The sequence below is a fragment of the Struthio camelus genome, chromosome 2 (assembly GCF_040807025.1).
Source record: "Struthio camelus isolate bStrCam1 chromosome 2, bStrCam1.hap1, whole genome shotgun sequence".
NCBI classification, from domain to species: domain Eukaryota; kingdom Metazoa; phylum Chordata; class Aves; order Struthioniformes; family Struthionidae; genus Struthio; species Struthio camelus.
Genome location: NC_090943.1, coordinates 167,588,627 through 167,612,474, shown reverse-complemented (window position 1 = coordinate 167,612,474; position 23,848 = coordinate 167,588,627). Strand labels below are relative to the sequence as shown.

General features: G+C 40.7%; 1 protein-coding gene across 3 annotated transcripts in view; it reads left to right on the top strand.

Annotated features, from left to right (window-relative positions):
• The window catches only part of KCNK9 (potassium two pore domain channel subfamily K member 9), a 102,084-nt gene extending 82,246 nt beyond the window's left edge, over nucleotides 1-19,838 (top strand). The window contains exons 2-4 of one of the 3 annotated variants that reach the window (XR_695915.2): nucleotides 6,935-8,002; nucleotides 12,088-12,170; nucleotides 15,413-19,838. Coding sequence is in view for 1 of the 3 variants with exons in the window: in XM_009687424.2 (XP_009685719.2) it covers nucleotides 6,935-7,776 (842 nt within the window). In the remaining 2 variants the exon portion in view is untranslated. Of the gene's footprint in view, nucleotides 1-6,934; nucleotides 8,619-12,087 lie in introns of those variants that run through there. The other 2 variants (XR_695917.2, XM_009687424.2) reach the window with 2 other exon arrangements.
• Nucleotides 19,839-23,848: the final 4,010 nt, after the last annotated feature.

The following is a 23,848-nucleotide window of genomic DNA, read 5'->3' as shown; positions in this document are numbered from 1 at the left end:
ATTTCTTCTCTCTGCTCAAAGCAAAAGCAGCCTTAGCTGTTCTTTGTGGCAGCTTCCTTGACGTAGATAAACCTCTGAAGTGAGTGTGTGACATCAGCAAGATGCTTTAATCTGAATTATGCTTGCCCATCTGAGTAACAGGTGCCATTATCCTCTTTTCATTATCTCACACCCAGAGCTTCTGCCAGCATGAGTAAGAAAAGTTTGAGTCACGGGAATGGAGTAGCTCATTTCTTTCTGGCAGCTGTTGTCAAAGAAGACCAGGCCCAAATGTCTGTCACTGGGATGAACGATATGTAGAAGAATGATGGGCAAAACCTTCTCCTGAGAGAAACAAAATGTCCCTCGTGAATAATACAGAATGCCATTGCTTCAAGATTCAAGAGGTCTAAAACCTGTTGTAAGTTGAATGTAAATGTGAATGAGGCTTACCGTTCTGCAGCCACACACTAGCTTGAGCACTAACTGTAAATAACTTATCACTGCCACATTTCATTATTGTTCTTTAGCGCTGACCCTGTATTCGGCGTGGTATCAGTGCACATGTAGAGACAAATCTCACGCAAAGGGCTGACAGAATAAGGCTCTGTATGGAGAAACACCCTTTGCCTTGCACTGCACTGGCTACATCTGTGCTACTGAGTAAAGCAGGACCTGTTTTTCAAGGCACAGAGACCAACAGGTATGGCATGGATAATGCTGTAACAGCTAGATCCTCATACTGTGGTACTTAATTGGAGTGGTCCCAGGCTGGTGCTAACCTCCATGGGTCTACCTTGCATGGGCATGGCATTGTTCCTGGGACAGTGCTAGCTGGTCCAGGCCAAAGCTGTGACAGGAGCTGTGCTTTAACAGTGTGGACTATCACAAGCTGATGCCGGAATCCATCCCTTGGCCCAGTTCAGTTTGCTAGCCTGCGTATTGCCTTGCAGTCTTACAGAGATGGTTCCTACGTAGATGCAACGTACTGGGAACATGAAGGATTTTTCCTCACAGAGTTTTATTTTTGTTATAAATTGACTTAGTCTGCATCATTGCAATAGCATGACATTGTTTTTTGAGACTCTTTTTGTTCCAGAAGCAAAGTGTTACTCAGGAGGATTCGTGTTGGAGGACAAGTCAGACTTTATGGGCATGTGTATACCCTGCAGCTGAGCGTAGTGCAAAGATCACTGATGTAGATCTAAGCAAGCTGGTCTGTCCACATGAAACAGTGCACTGCCAGAGATATTTGCTCAGGGCCTGAATGTGGACGAGCATAATATGGCATCTGTGTCGATAAACTGTCTATAAAATTATAAGTGGCATGGAGAAGGTGAGCAGGGAATGATTGTTCCTCATCTGTTCCATACAGGAAGTATGGACATCAAATGATACTAGCTGGAGAGAGATTTAACATAAAGAAGTGGAGGTGATTTTTTTAAAGAGCATGGGGTTGATCTATGGAACTCCTTACCACAGGATGCTGTAGATGCTAACATTTTATACAGATTCAAGGAGAGAATGGCCAAGGTCATGGAAGAGAAATTCATTATGGGTTACTGAAAACAGTGAAACCCTATCTGAGTCAGGAAGTCCTTGAGCTGCAAATGGATGGGAGCTGGGTACCTGAGTACTTGGGGAAAATATCATACATACTCTTACTATTCTCATACTCTTCCCTAGCCATCTGCTTTTGGTCACTTTTGGATTCACTGTGCTGTGTTACATGCTACAACTGTGTCCTGGTACATCAGCATGCTTGCTGCCATGTCCCTTTAGAAGCAAGAGGAAGCTATCCGTGCTTGTGCTCCTGAGTGGACCTCCCATAAACTCTCATGAGGGGTTTCCCTCCAGGTCTCATTTGAAAGGCACCCTGGAAAAGTAAGCTTTCTACCGGAGACCAGACAAGAGCTGGAAAAAATCAAAGACAGAAGACAGCAACCCATTTAATGGGTACCCATTTAGACAGTACCCATTTAGTGTAAGCTCCTGTGACCTGACCCTTTGCCTCCCTTGCCTAACCTTTCTGCAGTTCTGCCTGACATCTGTAGCACAACCTTTTCCATAACTGGGAGGAGGTGACATCGGCGGTAGATTGGTGCTGTGTACTCCAGAATTGGAATAACACTCTGAGACATGACATTTCTTCATGCCAGACTATTCTTCTTGGTGCCAAACTAGATGAGTTCTGTCTTGAAAGCTAGAAGGATTATAAAAGAGAGAGAGGGCACTGATGAAATCACTTTCAGTCAAGGTGAAAGTTATTTAGACTCTCTTTGATCATTCAAATGTTATCTCATTAAAAATCAGACAAGTCTGTCTGCTGTGGTGATGTTGCTGAGTTGTGGGGCACAGCAAACTGGATAGTACGCTAGAAGGAGGCACAGGTATTTACCTAGATGTGGACCAAGGTAAAACTGTGTCTTTATATACTCCCATCTATACATACTATTAGTGTAAGCGATGGAGAAGGACCAGCTGACCTTCTAAGGAATTCTGTGAGATGAAATAACAAGACTTGACTATTTTTCCAGAAGCTCAAAGATGCTCTGCTGTTCAATCCTTATGCTCTGTGAGTAGAACAGCCCCTCCTGGCTTTAAGAATTTCTCTCATGACACAGAAGGGGTGAACTATCCACTTACAAAATAAGCAGAAATCTCTCTAATTCCAGAAGAAAGTACTGGCCTGAGTATTTTGCTCCCTGGCACGTAGCAGATGCATCACATTATGGCATCTCCCCTTTGGACACACAGGCAGACTTTCTAACTGATTTCTCAGTCCCTTGGCTTGTTAGGGGATGCAGTCTCTGAATCTAGTTGTAATCACTTCTGTTTGACTTTTCTTCCTTCATCACAGAAGAGAAAGAAATATCAATACCATATTTAACCTAACTCTCTGTTTCTCTTTAATCTTCATGCTCTTGCTGTTCGCGTGGAGCCCTCTCTTTATATTCTGTGAAAAGACAGTGCCATTTGTATGGAGGAAGTTAACAGAAGTCCCTAGGCTGAATATTGGTAGCTGAAATCTGGTACTAAAGCAGTTGCTTTTGCCTGTTCAGATCTGACGCAAGTGAAACCCATTTACCTGGAGACTGACTTTGTCCACCTTGGAGGGCTATTTCCTGGGGAAAATGATTCTCTGTGACCTTCCTCCTCTGGCAAAGACTCACCTTCTCTTTCATCCCATGGGCAATCTCTGATGTTAAGAAGACAAGGTTTTGTTTCAAATTTTAGCTTTTGTTTCAAATTTTGGAGAATGTGAACTATTGGGGTTTGCTTTTCATGTATTACTGGACAGATTCTGTAATGCTAAGTAATTGAGAATTTAGTCTTTCTTTGATGTCTTCAAAACACTAATTTTAGAGTGCTGAAATCAATGGCTACGATACCTGCTCTTTAAAGACACATAGCTCTGGAGAAATATATCACTCCAATCCCCTACACATGAATTTATTTGTAAAGTCTTATTCCAGCTTCATGAATAAACCATGTCTGTCCCTCAGCTTCATGATCAAAATATGGTAAAAGACATGTAATTTAATATTGTGGAAACTGAACATGTCCTGGGGCAGAATAGAAATCAGAATTTCTGGATCTTTTGTATACCTGTGTGAATTGGAGAGAAATTGTAGTCAATCTGTGACTGTGCTTTCCTATGTGTAAAGCAGGGATATGAATATATTCCTGTCTTATGAGAGAGCTGTGAGTCTAAGTTAATTACAAAGTCTATGATGAACTTTAGAAATTCAACTGTGAGATAGTGTGTTAGCATGCAATATTAATGTTTTGTAGTCTCCCTAAACTATCTTTGTGGATATCTTTAGTAAGTGGGAGATAATGATATCAAAAGAGATCTTTTTTCATCTCAACCATTCTCTTTAGAACCCAAAGTGAAAGCTGTTTCCACCAACTGCCATCTCTGTAACCATCTGGAAAATCACATTTTCTGAAGCTTTCTTCTCTTTATCAGCTGTAACTAAAGCTATAAAATGGGAAGATGTCCCTGGTTTAATTAACACCCCTGTAGTTCAAAAGCTGATCTTAGTAATGAGAGGCAATTATAGCCTTTATTGAGGGACAGTCAGGTGGAACAAATCCAGCATCAATCTATTGGAGGCACTTCCCCTTCCAGGTAATTTGGAAAATGCTTTTTATAATGAACAGGCTACCTGGCCCAATGCAACAGGTGAATCTATTTATTTTGTAACATGAAAAGTAGTGTCTTCCTTTTTTAATTTATCTACTGCTTTTGTAAACTGTTTTTTTTCCCATCCATCTGCCAACAACTAGCAACTGAGCTAACGAAATGCTTGTTGCCTTTTGGAGGGTATTCTTACTGATTTTCTATTTTTCTTTCCATTTTCTATTTTTCTTTCCCTTGTCCAGTGTTGCTTTTCATTTTGAAGGTTGCTTGGTGTTCACATTTTTTTCTAGCAAAACTGCAGACTTACTTAATTGGAGGTGTGCCTCCATCTTGAAGACTACGTGAACTTCTGGTCTCTGCACCTCAGAAAAGATGTGGCAAAGCTAAAGAAGGTCTAGAGAAGGGAATTGAAATGATCAGGAGCATGAGATATCTGCTATATAAAAGAGGCTAAAAAGGCTGCAGCTTCAGTTTAGACAGGAGACGGCTGATGGCAGGGATAGAGCTGAGGTTTACAAACTCATGAAGCTGATGGATAAGGTGGATTCAGAACTTCAATACCAGAGCCAAGAGCCACTAGCTGAAATGAGGAGCTATGTTTAAAATCGTAAAACACATTTTTACACAGCAGGTAGTGAAATTCTGGAATCTGTTGCCATAGGAAATTATGGAGGTGGACAGCATCAACACGTACAGAAAAAGGAGCATAATGAGCATCAGTTCTATAACCAGATTCTGAAAGTCGTGGGCAAGGCTGGGACAGTTCGAGGGGAAAGATCTGCAGAGAGTGGCCATGCTCACCTAGTCTGCCTAATAGTATCTGAGATGCTGTCTGGCCTCCAGCTTCTGGTCTATAAGAATGTGGATGTGATCTATGTCCCGTGTATTATCTGTCAGATTATACACAGATATCAGATTGTCAGGGGTCTGAAATGATGCTAGGTGCCTCTGTCTGGGCAACCGCTCTGAACTTTCAGTATCTACTCTGAACTTTCAGTATCTACAATGCAGGCATCCACATTTGAGCTTAACACTGAAGGTAGAGCTCTGTGCATGATTAAGAGACCTGCATTTGGGTGTTTGTATATAGTTGTCTACTTATACAGTAGGTGTCTAAATTCTTTTGTACTCAGCAGAGGTCTAGTCCTTGTAATGGGGACCTAGTCGGTACATTCAATGGAGCAATCAGTATGGTCATTTCATCTTGCCATGAAGTAGACAGGTATGTGGATGGTCAGTTAAATAACTCTGTTGCCTGTTTTCAATCTCTGTTGACTATAATGGGAGCTTTGACATCTAGCATACGTATAGATACCTAAATAAAGGTATGTTAATCTTGAACTGAGTTCCGTCCCTACATTTCTGTTATAATCACTGTAGACGGATAGGTGTCTCCTGAGAGTAATTCATTGACCCGTTTTAGATCTCTAGGTGTTGATAACATGAACTGCTGATTTCTACTCTGACCTTAAAAGGAGTCTAGCTAGTGGTATATACATTGCCAACATAACGGCCAGGTGAGTCCCAGCCATCCTGTTTCAGGAACTTTGGTACGGTCACTTATCCTCTCAATAGCAAATGTAGATTTCTGGAGAGAGTCCAGCGGAGGGCTATGAAGATGATGAGGGGACTGGAGGATCCCTCCTGTGAAGAAAGGCTGCGAAAGCTGGGCCTGTTGAGCCTGGAGAAGAGAAGACTGAGAGGGGATCTCATCAACATGTGCAAGTATCTGAAGGGAGGGTGTCAAGAGGATGGGGCCGGTCTCTTCTCTGTGGTGCCCAGTGACAGGACAAGAGGCAACGGGCACAAACTGAAATACAGGAAGTTCTATCTGAAGATGACGAAAAACTTCTTTGCTGTGAGGGTGACAGAGCCCTGGCACAGGTTGCCCAGAGAGGTAGTGGAGTCTCCTTCCCTGGAGATATTCCAAACCCGCCTGGACGCAATCCTGTGCAGTGTGCCCTAGAGGACCCTGCTTGAGCAGGGAGGTTGGACTAGATGATCTCCAGAGGTCCCTTCCAACCTCAGCCATTCGGTGATTCTGTGATTTTGTGATTTCTAAAGCAATATAATGTGAAATAACAATTTTAGAAAAAGAAACTCTCACACTTGTGCTGTGATTTTTGAATGGAGGTTTAGCTATGACTTTATTTTCTGTAAACTATGCTGTGAAGCATGCTACATCCTTTGTCCTAGAGTAGTTCAGCATCCTGATACACTTACCTTTGCCAGCCTAGCTGTAAAAGCTGTAGAACTGTAAAAGGAGTTGGTGAGTTGTTCAGTCTTCAGTAATTAAAGAAGGCATTAAAGCCCTAAAAATCCCACAATATTCTAGCAGTGAGGGGCTTTCACAGGGTTTCTAGGAAAAAGGTTACTTCTATACGGAGAACAATTTGAAAAGGAGTTTCTTCAGTTGGCGGGTCTACGGGTTTCTTTGCTTGGTGGGTTATTGACTCCTCTCTGCCAGCAGATACAGAATTTGGATGGCATCAATGTGCTCTGATTTTGCCACAGCCAAGATCAGCTCTTTCTTGTTTAGGAGACTGCATAGTTACTTAAAATAGGATGCATTGCCTATTCTTTCATTTTTCTCACTCCTGTGTGTTTTATGTCTTATTTGCTTTTTCTGGATACAGGATGTGGGCATGGAGATAGGAAGATCCTCTGACTGTGGTGTTCTCAGAGCTGCTGCAGTTCTGGATTTACTGCAGTGTTTGAGTTACTGAGAGTCAAGTGGCCTGCATGAAAAGGGAGCTGTGGTAATCACCCACCTTGCTGACTGTCCTGTCTTTTCTTTCCCTCTCCCAGGTTATGGACATGCTGCCCCAGGGACTGACGCAGGGAAGGCCTTTTGCATGTTCTACGCAGTCCTGGGGATCCCACTGACACTCGTCATGTTCCAGAGCTTGGGCGAGCGCATGAACACCTTCGTCAAGTACCTCTTGAAACGCATCAAAAAGTGCTGTGGGATGAGGAGCACCGAGGTCTCCATGGAAAACATGGTCACTGTGGGTTTCTTCTCCTGCATGGGAACACTCTGCATTGGAGCAGCAGCCTTTTCCCAGTACGAGGAATGGAGCTTTTTCCATGCTTACTATTACTGCTTTATAACATTGACTACAATAGGGTTTGGAGACTATGTGGCCCTGCAGACCAAAGGGGCCCTTCAAAAGAAGCCTCTCTATGTGGCTTTTAGCTTTATGTACATTCTAGTAGGGTTGACAGTCATTGGGGCATTTCTAAATCTGGTTGTTCTCAGGTTCTTAACCATGAACAGCGAGGACGAGAGGCGGGATGCCGAGGAACGGGCATCCCTGGCAGGGAACCGCAACAGCATGATTATCCACATCCAAGAGGACTCTCAGCATGGTCGGCCACGGTACAAGGCCGAAGTAACAGACCTTCAGTCAGTTTGTTCCTGCATGTGTTACAGGTCCCACGAGTACACCAGCCGGGTGGTGTCCCACCAAAATTCGTTCAGCTCGAAGCTGAACCCCCAGTACTTTCACTCCATCTCTTACAAGATAGAGGAGATCTCGCCAAGCACATTAAAAAACAGCCTTTTCCCGTCTCCTGTCAGCTCCATCTCACCTGGGTTGCACAGCTTTACAGATAACCACAGGCTGATGAAAAGGCGAAAGTCCATTTAAAGTGATTTGTCTTCTTTTGCTTTCCTTGTTTTCCCCAGTTCTTCTTCGTTGTTTTGTTTCTGTTTTGTTCCTTGAATGAGACAGAGCGAGGCCAAAGGGAGTAGAGAAAGCCAGTCCTCCTCTGAGACTCAGCTCTTGAGCATGAAGCATGGATTATTACTGTTCCAGCAAAGTATGCCTTACATTACCCCCTCGGTGGATGTCAGAGGATTCAAGGTGACGTGAAGTGGGTACCAAATCCAAAGTTGCACACACAGCTGGGAGCCTTCATGTGCCACTGGCACTCCTGACCTAATAAACTATTTTCCTCACGAGCAGGTTGCTGCGTGCGTGTGTGCTTGCGTGTGTGTTGAGTGTGTGTGTGTGTGAGTATGTGCGCGTGCAATTCCACAACTAGTGCCATGTGACAGAAATTAAAGCATCAGGTATTTTTTTTTCCCCCTTGAAGCAATTGTGTTCCAGCCTGCTTTTAACTTTTAGATTGCTTCCAAAAAGAATGGGGAGGGAAGGGAGGCAATTTGTTTTGTTTTTTGCCAAGTCAAGCATGCGCCATACGCAGTCAATATACCAGGTGTATCATGATAAATTTTTTAATGCTAGATTTTAGATTATATTAACATTAAAAGGCAGGAAAAGATGGATCATTTCAGCTTGCCAGTTCAAAATTAAATAAAATAAAGCATGCACTTTGTAAAACTGGTATGCATAATAAAAACACAAGAAAAACTAGCAATGGAATTAATAATCAAAAGCCAATAATCCTATTGATTTAACTATATTTACTTTCACCATTTGCAACTGTTCCAACAATCTGCTGTGCAAGTGAAATTTTTACGATAAATTGGGAGAATTGTTGGAAGTAAAGAATGTCTATTTTGTTATTTTTTGTTTTATTTATAATTTTTTTATTATTATTAATTATTATTATTACTACTATTATTTTATTGTGCAGCAATTACCTGCATGAATAGGAATTATATTTTTTGGAATGCTTGGTTTAGGATGGGTATAAATAGGTGGCTGTATATTTTTTCTTATATAATAGTGACAGGGCATTCCTTGTTTTAAATAAAAAAATAAAGATGATTGTCTCTAAATGCTTTTGATTTGTAAATAATGGAAAGCCTTTGCTGGTCTCAGGAAGAATTCAAGGGACAGTATCTTGTGTTTGGCTCACTGGTAACTTGTGAGAGTAGATGTGATATTGCTTTTTTGCTTGGCAGAAAGGCAGAATGCATGTAGCAGTATTGGGCAAAAGCAGTTTTACTCCAGTGTTTAGAGGGTAACATTGGGAGTGGATTGCATTGGCAAGCTATAGTGAAGGATGTTAACACCACTTAGAAGAGTTATTCCTTGGAGATTGTCCATCGCTCGGTTGTTGATCTGGACCAAACAGATTTACAGAACCAAATTAGAGGCCTAATCCAGCTCCCATTGAAGACAATAAGAATTTGCAAAGATGACATGGGATTTAGTGCTTTGGGAGATTTATCTTTGATTTGACAGGGGCAGGACTGGGATTTTTGCAAACCTGCACCATTGTCTCTGAATTAATCCTAGCTTTCAAATTGCCTTCCATGTTAATTCGCTGTAAAAAAAAAACCAACTTTTTTTTCGGCACTAATCACCTCCTGCTAATTCTACTATTTTGTGCTTTCAGTGTGAAAGCAATAATTGTCCATATTCTCTCTTAAATAGATGGTATGTTTTCATACAAACCTCAGCTCTGAGCTCTGTGTGCTGATGGATCTTGATATCCTTCCAAAGAGGCATCTGTAAAGAGCAGTAATAGGGAGAAATAAGGAATGTCCTCCCGTCTCTATTCTCTTCTCCCTGGCTTTAAATTATTAACTATATCAAACATGTTTGTTCTCCTAATTTCCATGTTTGTCTTTCAACAAGTTAATGAAAAACAAGTGTCCATAACTTTGACTTCCCTATGCAACTTCCTCTGGGAATTTAAATCGCTGTGGCATGAAAACCTCCATTAAGATTAGTGAAGAAACAACGCTAGGATTTTTAATGAAGATGAAAGAAAATGGACTTTTTCAGCCTAGCCTTTGGTTATAACAATCTTCAGCGTAATATGCGAGAATGCTGGTTGCATTAATTATGTGTTGCTGGTGTCACATCCTAAGGCAGACGTTGATGTCGGAAGCATTGAAGCAGGCATACCTAGAAAAGCAATTTCAGGACGTTGTAAACCATCTCGGTGATAGCCACCTAGAAGGTGGTGTCCAGGAGGGTGACGCACGGGGCTCACGGTGCTGCTGAGGTTAACTTTCACAGCCTTTACTGATGGCATCCCAAAAATGCAACTAATTGTAGGTCTCCTTTCCTGGTAAGGAGATAAGAAAATGATACATATTCCTGGAATATACATGGCCATATCAGGTGTATCTACTGGGTCTATTTGGCACTGGAGGAAAACAGGAAAAGTTTGCATTTTTGCAGAACTCAGAAGTATGAACCTCTGTCTGTCCTGTAAAAGAGAATATTTGTCATGGAACTTTTAGCAGTCACAAAAATTTTAAACAGTTTTGTGAAAAACAAATTGCATTTAAAAAAATGTTGGTTAGCTTTTTCCTTTTTTCCTTTAAGAAAAGAGGAAAATTCTGTTCCATGTGAAAATAATATTTAAATAGTTTTGAACCTATATATGGTGTTGAACTCCAGAAGTTCAAAGTTGATACATATTCCAGCTGATTTGTTACAAAATTTTCCTTTGGGAACAACAAACAGAGAGTAAATTTTAATATAGGAGGTATTTAACCAGGGGAGCAACTTACCTAGCTTATCTAGGTATCTGTCAAATAAAGTCTTTGCATTAAAACCCAATAGCTGCCTAAAAATTTTACTTTAGCTTAGTCAAAGTTTATGGATGTGGTCAAAAAAAATCTATGCATGTCGGTATGAAGGAACCAGAGTAGATGCCCTTAGTGATACTTCTGAGTTTAAAAGCTATGAAAAGTGTGTATGTGGGAAAGTGCTTCGGTAAAATGTATCTGCATTCCTTAGAATTTTTAAATATTTTATTTATTTTTATTTTATACGTGAAGAACCTGTGATTCTGTTCAATTAGTTTTTTTGGTACACATGCGATTGTAAAGTGGCCAGACAAGTCCTTTGTGAGGCTTCATGCGTTCAGACTTTTGCATGAATTCTTTCAGGACTTTGCTTTGTGAGCAGCCACAATATAAGAACTCTCGTGTACAGATGAGTAAACCAGGCAAAATATGCTGAAAATGCCTTTCTTCTTCTTTTTTTATTTTTTATGCTTCTTACCTGATGCTATATAAATGAATGACTTGGGCTGTCTGGAGTTGGAACAGGCAGAATATTGTGAAAGAGAAGCTTTTGCCCTAAGATTAATCCCATCTTTTCAGTAAAACATGCAAAATCAGTTGATGAACGATGAGCTGATTTGTCTGCTGTATCTCTAGCTATTTGTTGCCCTACATAAACGCTGAGTTTCTTCCCACAACTCTGCTTTTCACAGAATAGTCTGTCTGCTACATTATTAGTTTTATTCCACGTAAGATGTTATTTCTCTTGAAACAGACTCTCTTGCTCTCTACTTGTTCTTTTGAAATTCAGCCAGAAGCAGGTACTATTGGTGTTGCTTACGACAAGACTTCCTAATGTCCAAAGCACCTGATGTGTTTCAATAGCACGCTGACTTTCGCAATCACTTTGTGATGCATTTTCATTCTCCAGAGTCTCGTTTCCCCTACTCTTCCCTATTATTAAGCATTAGAAATAATAATAATAAATCAGATTAGTCTATTTGTGTCACACTAATGTGCTCTTCATCAAAACAACACAAATTTAGCTCCCTGCTGTCGACTTTGATTATATAACAACGCTATTATCCTATCATATTTCATATTATCATCAAAGGAAAAAATCAGTTTAATCACTGAAGCACCAAAATAGCTTTGACTGAGCATGCTGTGATATGGAAAATGAAAGAGGAAACTTAATAGAACAATGCAAGCACAACTCTACGCTTAGTGCTTGATTGCCATGTAAGGACGAACCTAACTGCTCTAGCTAGGGCTGCTTTGCCAGAAGTTTGCACATATATATGCTTTACAGGGTTGACTTTAATGAGACAGCTCTAGAAGGCATGTTTGGATGTTACTTCAAGGCTCCACAATTGCCTCTGGGTTGCTAATGAATGGGAAAGATGTACAGCCAACTTGAGCAATAGACTTTCTTCTGTTTAGACTCCTCTCTAACAGCTCATTAGAACAAAATCAGCAATATCAGAAAAGAGGGAAGTGACCAAGTTAATTTCCTGTGTTGTAGGTCCTCTCATTTGTTTCCTAGTGCTTTGACTGAAGGAATGCCTGGACAGTAATCAAGAGTATCGTGACTCAAACCCAAGCAAGGTAATTTCTTTTTCACTCTGACAGATTTGAAAGCCTTTGTTAGGAAAAAGGTATCGTTTGTTGCTAAAAGCTTAAAAAAGAGCAATGAATGGAACCAAGATGGAGAATGAGAATGTTCCAGAATGATCTGGTCCACGCAGACTGGAGGGCAGAGGCTTGGGTGGAAGTAGCCTTTACTGAAGTTTATACTCTCATTTAGCTTTTTTTTAATATTCCTGTTAATATTAGGATCTAATTAAGATAGTCATTGAAAATCTTTATGAGGAAGCTAGACCACGGAGATGTATTGGAGTGTGTCCATTAAACTAATGTTACGGACTTTTTAATGCATATTTCAACAAGACACACTTATTAACTGGAATATTGTGCTAATTACAATGAAAGTCACACTATCACTACTTTTCCCAACTAAAGGTGTATAGTACTCACAGAACTGAAAAAGAAACATTGTCTGTTTGACCAGCCTGCCTGTCATCTGACTTTAAGATCAAACTTTCTTTTAGGAGCTTTAGCAAGATAAGTAATATGAAAAGGGTTAGCCATCGTAATGATACACTGAGATTGAACCAAATAGAATAATGACATTGGATGAGGAAAAATTGATTACAGATGGAAGGTGCTCTGGGACTTTTATGCTAGTTAATCTGAACTCAGAGACTGAATTAAAGCCATGAAAACTGATGGTACCCATTGCCAAAATGCAGTTTGCAGTTATTTAGGATGTAGATAACGAACACAGCAGAGGGATTTTCACCTGAAGAAGTAGTAGCAAGGCAAAAAGAAAGACAGAAAGAATGAAATCCTGCTCAACAGCTGGAGTAGTTATGTTATTTCCAACTGAAACCACAATGAGATAGTTCTGAAAAAGACTTGTGTTTTGATCCAGATAGAATTAGTCTGGGAGATATCCTTTGCTCAGACATGGTCTATGCTTATCCTTGTTCACCTGATCAGAAATTAACTTGCAGACGCTTCCTGCTCACCATACCCACTTTCCAGCCCACCTCTGAGTGTGTCAGGAACAGGTGAGCTGATAGGACAGGAAAGGGTTAAAGGCGATGAAATGGGGCTCCATAGGGAAGTGTGGAGTCCTGCAGACCCCCTGGGTTGCATGTTTTAAAGGCCCTGGCCTGCTGTGCATTGCTCAGCCCTTCACTCACAACATTGCACTGGTTACTGCTGATGCAGAAATGCGTGGAGTTCCTGATCATCCAGGCAGATTTTTTGCTGCTCCCTTCATGGAAACTAAGACTTAATTCAGCCAGCCCATCCTGAGCAGTGCTGATCGCAGTGATACATTATGCTAGGGACGTTATTTCCTTTAGTGGTGGTCCTAAGTAAAAGGGCTCAGTAGCGTGTAAGGAAACTCTTAAGTACTTAGCTAGTCTAGAGCCTGGAGTGCCAGGATCTTCCTCTGAGGTCAATGGAAGCTTTACTGGAGCTAACTTTGTCCAGACCGGTCCTAAGTCTTTCATTTCCTTGGAAATTGTTTGGTGATTGTTCCTATTTTTAATTTTCTGCGAAGAAGCTTCTCCAAAATGCCTGATTGATTCTCGGTCAGTGTTGTGGTATCCTTTGCACAAATTTCCAAGTCGTGTACATGTACATCAGTATTCCTCTAGGGAAAACTCCAGCATAAAGCTTCAAATAAAAGAGCTTCTAGCATTTGTGGCCCCTTTACACTGGGTGCTGCATTCAGTTCACAGAAGTCACTTTCTGTGTGCGCTGGAGAAAGCAGGCACAGAGGTGCATGATGGTTGGGTGTGCACATACCCTAGGTGGATGTTGCAGCTGGTAAGCCGGACCTTGCTATAGTATTCTCTGAAACCAGTGACTTTATACTACTGTGAGTGGATAAGCTAAGGAGAAATGTAGGGCACTAAAATAACAAAAAGTTAGTACTGTAGGGCTAATTTTTGTTTGTGCAGTTTTCTGTTTTTTATCTGATTTTGGTGCGATGCAATGAGTCCCAATTTATATCCGTCTTACGGAAACTGGAGTGTGGACCTGTATTTATTTACTATACAGTAAATACATATATATATATACAATTAGATATTATAATGTTACCTCCAGCTAGTGATTGCTGTGAACAAACTTTACTAAATATAACAGTGGATCAGAAAAACCTGAAGACAACAGTCAACCTGTATAACTCATGCTACTGTATTTTGCTTTATGGAATCCAGGCAACCAAAGCTACTCAGCTAATTTTAGGCTGGAAATATTATCCTTGGAGCCTTCAGCCTTCAGTTGTCTCTTCTTCTGTGAATATTGTAATTAACAAATGTCCCAGAGCCTTCCCCCAACCTTGCTTCTTGGCCATGTAAGGAATGCTGCCATATATCAACACCCACAACAGATCAGGGAAAAAAAAAAAGGGAAAGGGAAAGGAAAGGAAAGATTAATGCTGCAATTTTGTTGGTAATTAATATTCACAGTTCCAAGCTGTGTCATCTTTGGTTCACTTTGAGAAATGCAGAGCAAACAGCAGCGTGATAAAATTTATCATAGGTGGCTAATTCACAAATGGAGCTAGCAAATATAATAATTGAAACTATGCTCTGTAATGCATCTCCGTCATGCGCGAGTTCTGATACCACTAGCCTGGCTTTGATTCACTGTTTATCTGGTCTGTGGAACAGCTTGCAGTAATTGCTCTATCCAGAGCACTATACTGGAGGCTAGAAGAAAGATCCGTTTCACAGACAGTGGCCCTCCGGCTTTCTCCATACACTCTCCCCATTTCCTGCCCTGACATTAACTCGTTAGCCATTTCGTAGACGTATGTTCAAGTCCGAGATCACCACATTCTGTACTTTCCCCCATCATGTTTTAATGAAAAGCCTTATATTAAAGAACTGCACCCTGGGGAAGAAAATGTTCCACTCTAATTACTACTGCCAAAAGAAATCTACAGATTGATTAAAAACAATACCTGGGGAATCAAACAGGAAATGTAAAGTGCACAAACCTGCACATGTGAGATCCATTTCTACCTTAGCCAAGATGCAATGTTTCAGCCCAGGAGGAGAATTTGGAATTATGCTTCCTTGGGAGAAGTCCTAGGCACCAGCAGAAATGGCAGCACAAAGCGAATGAGCAAACAAAGCAACATAATGGTTTACTCATTCTCTGTAGATCATTGGCAAAGTTTGTGGTATGATTTCAAATTGAAGGAAGAGCTGTGGGTCTTCCTGGTTTAGTCTATCTGCTAATTCTCTGCCATCTTCCTCCCACAGCAGAAGCAACAGGAGGTGCAAGAAGGATGGAGCATGGCTGGTTCATGGTGGGGTGGATTGTTGGTGCAACCACATTTCCAGTCTTGAGGGAAAGCAGGAAACAGGGAAAAATGTCTCTTCTAGAGGTCTTTTCGCTCTTCTTGTCCTGGTAGAGGTCAGTTACGCCATCTCTCCTAGCTCCTGCTGCAAACCCACAGTCTAACCACTGTGGCTCTGAGAGACCTGGACCATGGTATCCTTACTCAGCTTGATGGTACCTCCAAAGAGTTGTGCTGTAGAAATGTGTGGGAAATGCTGAGCTGCTCCAGCTGGGTGTAGGAGGTCACAATATGGCAAAGAAACATCTTTGTACTAACAGTGTTTGGACAGTTCCTACATGTAGACCAATAATCAAAATTGAGCTTTAGAGAAATAAGAATAATTTGTTATTGTTGGCTCTCCCTGCAATACTGGTATGCATCTCCTTTATTAAAATTATTGTTAACAGACTGATTAATCTGATAAGAGTATTTTATTAGATTAGCTGAAGTAGAGTGTGTAAAAGCTTTTGGCCTTCTCAGAGGCTGAAGTCTGAAACGAATACAATGATTTCCAAAGGGCCTGCTTGGTGATACTCCTGCTGACAGGAGGGGTCATGCCACAGCTGTACTAATGACAAGCATCATCTTGGCAAGTTGAGTGGCTCTCATAATGGGAATTTCTGAGGAAAGGAGTTGAGGCAAGGTCCAATAAAAGGAGTAAGGACCTTAGTTTCCACTGAATTAAGTAGGTGCTTAAATGTCTTTGTGGAGGTAGGCTTTGGACCTGATTTTGTGTTACTTGTTACTTGAAAGAACTAGTACTGTATCATAGATAGACGATATGATCCAGATGGTACTGAGCAAGAGGCTCAATGAGGAAGGTGCAGCCACCTTTCTCTGTCACAGCCTGAATTGCTGAGGGAGCACATGCTATTGATATACCCTTCTCCCAAACCCTGTCGGAGCCAGGTTAAAAAAGGCAGACCAAAAAGGTGAATTTCTGCTTTGCCTCTGAGTGAGGGTAGCGAAGGGCAGGGGTAGTTTCTGACACTTGCCTTTGGACTGCGTGCTGGGCAAGAGCTTGGCACAGCACTCTTGTTAGGGACCAAGGCTGGAGTCAGGAGTCATCTGCATTTCTTTCATAAAATATGAGTAACATCACTTTCCCTCTTCACAGGTGTGTTGCAAAAGATTTACTAGAAAGTGTCTGTCCAGGACCATGAAACTAGTGTGTAGTGAGTTTTACTTGTACGTGTTCAATTTAGAAAAATGAGTTGCAAGATTCTGTAGGAAAAAAAGGAAAAAAAAAAGACAACTGTCAGGCATTCTTTACTTCAAAAAAGAAGAGGAGCCAGATTGGTTGGCACCTTTCTTTTATTTTTGGTTTTATTATTTTTCCATTTGAGCTTGGATTTCAATAACTCAGGGGAGTCCTTGGAATAGGTATAATGTGACTGCTCTGGAGGCATTGCCTTTGCTGGGAAGAACCAAAACCAAATCTACTCAAGTCACTAAGAAGCCAGACTTTCTCTTCCATATTGACAGACAGCTCCATATCCATTGCTTATGTTTCCTTTAAACAACTTAATGTGTTTCCCTGATCCCTCTGATTCAAAGCTGCTCTTCCGAGAGCCTTCTGTGAATGGCGATGTGAATGAATCAGTTTCTCATTCAGCATGCAGCAGTGGAGCAGATTCTCATATCCTCTTTGTGCAAGTCATCCAGATGGATCTGTGGGACAGCTCACAGCTATTCATTTTGCTCATAGCTACCAGAATGCGGCCCAGTTCTTCTGTCTGCCTTGGGAAGTTGTCATTTTGCCCAAAGATTGGCCAGGCATACACACAGAAGTGAAGACATAGTACCTCTGTGAGTTCCTTTTTCGAGGGCATAGTTAGTCTTTTTGTTTTTTTATCTTTACTCATTTAATTTTCTTCAACATCTAAGCCCCAGTCGCTTCACAATGACATGTCTTTCCACCTCAGAGGACTTCTCTTGTCTTGTAGAATTCCTCCCTGTCACACGCATTTTTACAGCAAAGATCGATATCAACGTTGTTCCTTTTTAGCATATCCTTTCAATTTCCAGCGTGAAGAAATACAGCAGTCAGAGGTAACAATAGGAAATTTCACTTCATCCTTGATACCATGCCCATTGTATTCTCCTGGGAAGACTGGTACCGCAAAATCTCGGTGTTTGCCACCAAGAATTTGCTGGTGTTCTCAACATAACTTAGTGTTTTCTTCATGACAGCTTTTCTTCTTTTTTGACTGCTCAGCTGCATTTATATTATGGCAAAGACTTTCTGTATACGTTGTTAATGCAGGAATATTATTCATTTACTGGTGGAACAGCAGGCTATCTACACAACAAGAGAGGGACCCAAGTGTCCACGTTACAAAGATTTCTGATGCTCCATGACTCTAGCAGTTGACTTCATTGTTAAGTCATTTCCTGGGTACCACTCTGGGGACCTCTTTTTTAGATTTTAAGATTAGCTAATTTGGTTAACCCACCTGAAGTTAGTTTGGGTGTATGAGTACCGTTGGATTTAACCCTGCATGAAAAGAGACTAGTACATGCTACAGAAAAAAATCTATCTACTACAATTTTTTAACAATTAAATAATAAGCAGAAATGATGAGAGATTGATTCATTCTTTAGAAAGCAAGTCTAATCTGTATTTCTTCTTCAGAATGTAAATTTCCTATAATATACTATACAACCAGTAATCCAGCTGTTCCTTTTTTGCAAGGTCGGGAGTGAAATATGGAAAAAATTTTTTTTCGTTTTCCTCTTTCCTTGGCTTGTTAAGATTTGTGTGGCTGTTTGTTACCATTGAGGAATATTGACTAAAAATGTTGATGCTAGTGATATAACAGCACAGGAATTATTTGGAGCTGGATAGGTCAATGGGGAATGGGAGGGGGGCTTAAAAGTTGTTTCCAGTAGGCCAAAAGAATGTGGATACTGTCTCTTCAAGGTGCAATTTCTTACTTCAACAAACTGTTCATCTATGAGAAACAGGGATAAAAGTGTTCAATTTGGGACCTAAGGAGTTTATATGGAAATTCTTGAATTTCTTCCAAACACACATACATGTTGAAATTAAATTGTGATTCCTACTTTGGAGACTGAGCCTTCCTGCTCAGGTAGATAGAAGCGTGCGTGTATGTGTGTGTTTGTGAGTGTGTGTTGATGCTATGTCTCTTTTGGATCTCTTGACACTTTTTGGTGCATTTTTGTACTTCTTTGAATGTGCATAAGAGGACTTACCGATGGTATATCGACGGCATTCTAAAGGCCCTCAACAGCTTGAGATAGAGCAAAACTCTCTAAATTTCTGCCCTGGTTGATACATTTTCTGTGCAGCACACAGGGAATTAGGAGTATGGTCATCTAGAAAGAGGAGCAGGCTAGCTGCTTGGCCATGGACTGCACAGAGAATTTACCTCCTGGAGGCTGTTTTCTTTGCTCATTTCAGACCATTTAACTTCAACACGGTTGTTGAGCTGGTCCTAGCAATGGAGAAAGAGCAGGTCATAAGCATCAAGATGCAATTTGTTAAACCAGAGATAACTTGATTACAGAGAACCAAATTAAAGACTGCTTTGTGTTTTTTTTTTCTTTTTCTGGCCTTCTCCATAGCTGGAGAGGTTGCCTTCACGCATGGCCTTAGAATGCCGTACTGGAGTTAGAATGCAACAACAGTCAGATGAAAATAAGATGTATTGCAGCTTACATAAAGAATGAAAACTGTATCACACAAATGTTTACAAGTCCAAGTAGACAGCGAACCCCTGTACAATATGTAATTTATGCAAGGGATTGCATCTTTCTTTTGTAATGAATGCACTAAGCAACCCTGTATATATTTTACAATGTCTTTACAGAGAAAAAAAAGAATCATTTACTGTAGTGTTGTAAAATAATGCACTTTTCTAATTTTTTCATTAAAAATCCTATGGCACGTTTTCAAATGTATATTGTTTCTTTTCTATTGAATATGGAAATGTTAACTTCTTGTAAAATTGCACTACAGAAGTAACATCCACCGACGGAGTCTATTTTGTTAAAGAAAAGTCCCTTGGCAACTGACAGATGTTTATGATTATACAATATGTATGCGTGTGGGTATATGTGTATATAATGCATATATATTATGTGTATATATACACACACACACACACACACACACACACATACATATACCTAGTACTATGTGTATATATATATATAAAATTACATAGGTTCAGATTTATATACAATTGTATTGATATGATATCTATAGATTAATAGATATGTATATATATTCATACATACACACAACAATCACAATGTACAAAACCAGAAAGACTTACTCATTAAATTTAAGGCGGGGAAAGAGAGATGTCATATACAGAAGATATTTTGCATTGCAATAAAAGCTTTTTTGACAAAAGTATGTGCTGAGTGAAATATGAACCTTCATCAAATACCCAACTATGCCATGCCCAAAAGATTACAGCGCAGAATAAGCAGAAGGAAAGTGCTTAGGGAATGCATTAGAGCAGAGCAATGTATGATCGATTGGCATTAGCTGTTCAGACAACACCCACCTCACCATCAACAGGATCAACAATTTAATTATTTTTGGAGTGGTGTTTGCCTTCTCACCATTGTGGAACTGAAGGGCAAGGTGTTAGGATACAAAAGTCAACAGCATAACTTCTCCTGACTCGGGGAGAACAGAATTTCACACACAAAATTATTCATCTAGTGCATCCTAGCCGTAAAGGGGAGGTGGATCTTTGTGCCAATTTTAGGTGGCCTCTGTTGCTATGGGGCACAAGCAACAGTGATTCCTCATTTAGGATGGAGCATTGGGCAATTTTTACTGTTGTTCCCTTTCAGGAAAGTCTCAAGTGATATCAGGTATGGAACAATTGTCCATATGATATGATTTCTGCACACTGCTACTTACGGAAGAATTCTGAAAGCTTCCCAATTTAATATTTGATGTTCCATAAAGATCTTGTCTCTTTCTTTTGATGATGATGATGATGCTGTGGTCAGAAACTGATCCTGGATGTGTAGCGACAGAGAATGTGGATTTTTGTATTTCACTCCATCAGTATTGATGAAAGAGAGAGAAATGTCCACATGAAAAGTGAGAATAATTAACCATTAGAATAAGTAACTGGCTGCAGTGAATTTGGAATGACTTGCGGTGATTAGACGGAGACCAACTACCAAGTGCTGTGTCTCTCAGGAAAAAACTATTGCCTTGATGCAGAAATTACTTGATAGAGTTCACCAGTCTGTATTATACAGCAGGTGAAACTGGATTATCATGATAACCTTCATCTGCTCTTGCTGTGTATGTGGCTCACTTAAAAAATGAACAAACTGGCCTGATATGTCCTGTGCAGTGAGACACAGCCAGTGTTACATGCACACTATATTTGGTTACGGGCCTGCATTAAAGCAAACAAACAAAATGTTTGTAAATGCTTCATTTTCTGATGGTGAAGACAGGAGTTCTCATGGAACAGAAAAGAGAACAACAGCTTCAACAATAGAGATAAATACACCCGAGCAATCTCACATACGTTTTCTGTGCTGCATCGGATAACATCTCTGTTAGCAATTAGGATCAACAATTTCATTATTTTTGGAGTGGTCTTTGCCAGCATATTTTATCATCTCAATTTATCCAGCATGTACCGACAAGCCAAAGAGTCGTTGAACCCTGTCCTCCCCTTTTGCAAGCAAAAAAGCCTTTTAGAGTAATTAATTGAGCAATCAATAATATAGACTAGAAGACCACAATTTAAAGGGATCCAGGTAGTGCAGAGGCATACCCAGGCGAATTTGAAGAGAGCTCATGTGCTGAACTTTTCATAACAACCCTAGGAAAGTGAGATATCAGGAAAAAAATCTTGGAGAAAAAAACCCTGATTTTTCATATATAGGCATATAAATGATCTTTATAAATCTGGACCAGAGTCATGGATGTTTGATCGCTCAGGACTTGGCTGCTAACATGTGCCTGGGTCTTGTCTGTGAATGTCTAAGAGGAGGAAAGAAATTAAACATCCTGCAGGAAAATGCAAGAGCCTGCTCAGTGCGCATCAACTGTTTGGTTGACAGCAAACAAAATATTTCAGTAGCTGAAAATGGGCTTGTGTCTATAATCATGCTGTGACCAAATCACTGCATCTTTCTCACCTAGGGCAATGTCTTCAGTTCTGTTTGCCCCTTTGCAAAAGCAGTGACTTTTGAAAGGAACAAATGAGGGAATTGTGCTGGAAGTGTTCCAAATAACGAGCAGTATAGAAGAGGTAAATAAGCTCTTCCCTGTTGTGCTTTCTCACTCTCCCAGGACAAAGCAATATCCAATTAAACAGAAAGCAAAACATTTAGAACTGAGAGAAGGAAATATTTTTAGCTCAGTTATTAAATTAAAAAAAAAGAAGTTTTTCAGGAAAGAAGCTACATTTCTAGGGTCTTCAGAACCAGGAAAACTGTTCTTTGATTAAAAGGCAGAAAACACAAGCTCTGTAAGGCTTGCAATCAGTGTGTCAGTTGAAGGCTCAAGTTCAGCCACTGAAATATGTATAAAAAACTAGTTGCTGCTTGTATTAGGACTAACCTTGGCTCCAGCATTTTACTGCTGGGAAATGTTGATCATTGAAGGAAAGGAAGATAATGTTCTCATGGATGAAGTCAGTGTACTATGCTACTTACATAGTGGCTATTAATGGAAATTCTTGGCTTTAAGACTTGACATGGATTCAGACAAGCTGTCCTTTCCTAGCACTACGGTTGTGTGTTCCAGCTCTGGCTGGGGCAAGAGGGTGTTGCTTGGTTTCTAAGAGAGTGGAAGTGCCAGAGAGAGAAACTATTCTGACATAGACAACTAATCTGGCTACCTTGGACTATATGGACTCTGTGTGGGAGCTGATACTACCTCCCATTTGAAAGTATAAGGAAAAAAAAATCTGTAATAGCAGCATTGCTTGTATAGATCTCGTACTTGGATTGTATTGCAGCAGGCTCCTGTTTCACATTGGAGATTTAGGTCGTATGACTGCCAATGTGGCAAAGAGGCTGCGTCTGGAGTGGTGTGTCCAGTGCTGGGATCCCCAGTACAAGAGAGACAGGGACATACTGGGGAAAGGCCAGAGAAGGGCCATGATGAGGAGTAAGGAATGGGAACATCTGATACATGAGGAGAGGAGGAGAGAGCTGGGACTGTTGAGCCTGGAGGAGAGAAGGTTCAGGGGGATGTTATGCATGTGCATAAATACCTAGTGGGCACAGTAAAGAAAGAAGGTGGTGGGAGCCAGACCCTTCTCAGTGGTGTCTGGTGACAGAACAAAAGGCACAAACTGAAATACAAGAAATTCCATTTAAACATAATAGGGGGCTTTTTTTTTTTACTATAAGGATGGTAAAAAAAAATGTGAAGGGGTTGCCCAGAGAGGCTGTAGAGTCTCCATCCTTGGAGATATTCATACCCTGACCAGACGTGGTCCCGGACACCCTGCTCTAGCTGCTTTGAGTAGGAGGGTTGTACCAGATATCTTCAGAGGCCCCTTTCCACCTCAGCAATTCTGGGATTCTGTGATTATACAAATAAACCTAGTATTTCCAAAGGGAACAATCCATGGCTATGACATTAGATTTGGGCTTGAATAAAAGGAGAACATATGGATCACAGGGAATTTCAGAGCCAGCCCTTGTAGAAATTGTCTCTCTCCACTTTGCACTCATCTGCTGGAGAGGGCCCATGGAGCAAAGGCACTAGATTACTGGTGCCACAAGACAGGAAGAGCATCTTCTCCAAGTGTATCATGCCACTGTTAGCTTAATCTGCTGTTCTTCTCTAAACGGAAACCAGCACCTGACTTTCCAAATGAGGAAAAACAGTCCATGCCTGTAGTGTCCAGTGCAGCACAGTGCATAATAAGCATCTTGCAATAGCTTATATCTTCATTGTCATAGCGCTTGATGATGTTACCTGCTGCAGTAGGAGGCACAGACAAGCTGCAAGATGCTGACACGTCTTTGGAGGTTTAGGACAGATGTTCATTGTGCTCTACACAGGAATGAGATGAAACAAGGTGAACTTGCTACTGGAGTGTCCCTCATCCCACACTATGATTTATGCCTCTTGATGGTGCATTTGTATTATTGTAAATGAGAGGAATATTTGGCCTAATGGATTAAATTCATCCATATTTCAGCACAACAACTTATGGGATAGTATGGGCCAAACTGTTGAGTGGTGGTATAAAAGCTAACATCACTGAGCTAGGACTCAGCTGAATGCAGATAGGGGGAAAAAGAAAGGAGGGGCTAGCGCAGCAATTAATAATGAGTAATTAACTAGTCAGAATTACTAAAATACGTTTTGATTCAATTTCTTAGC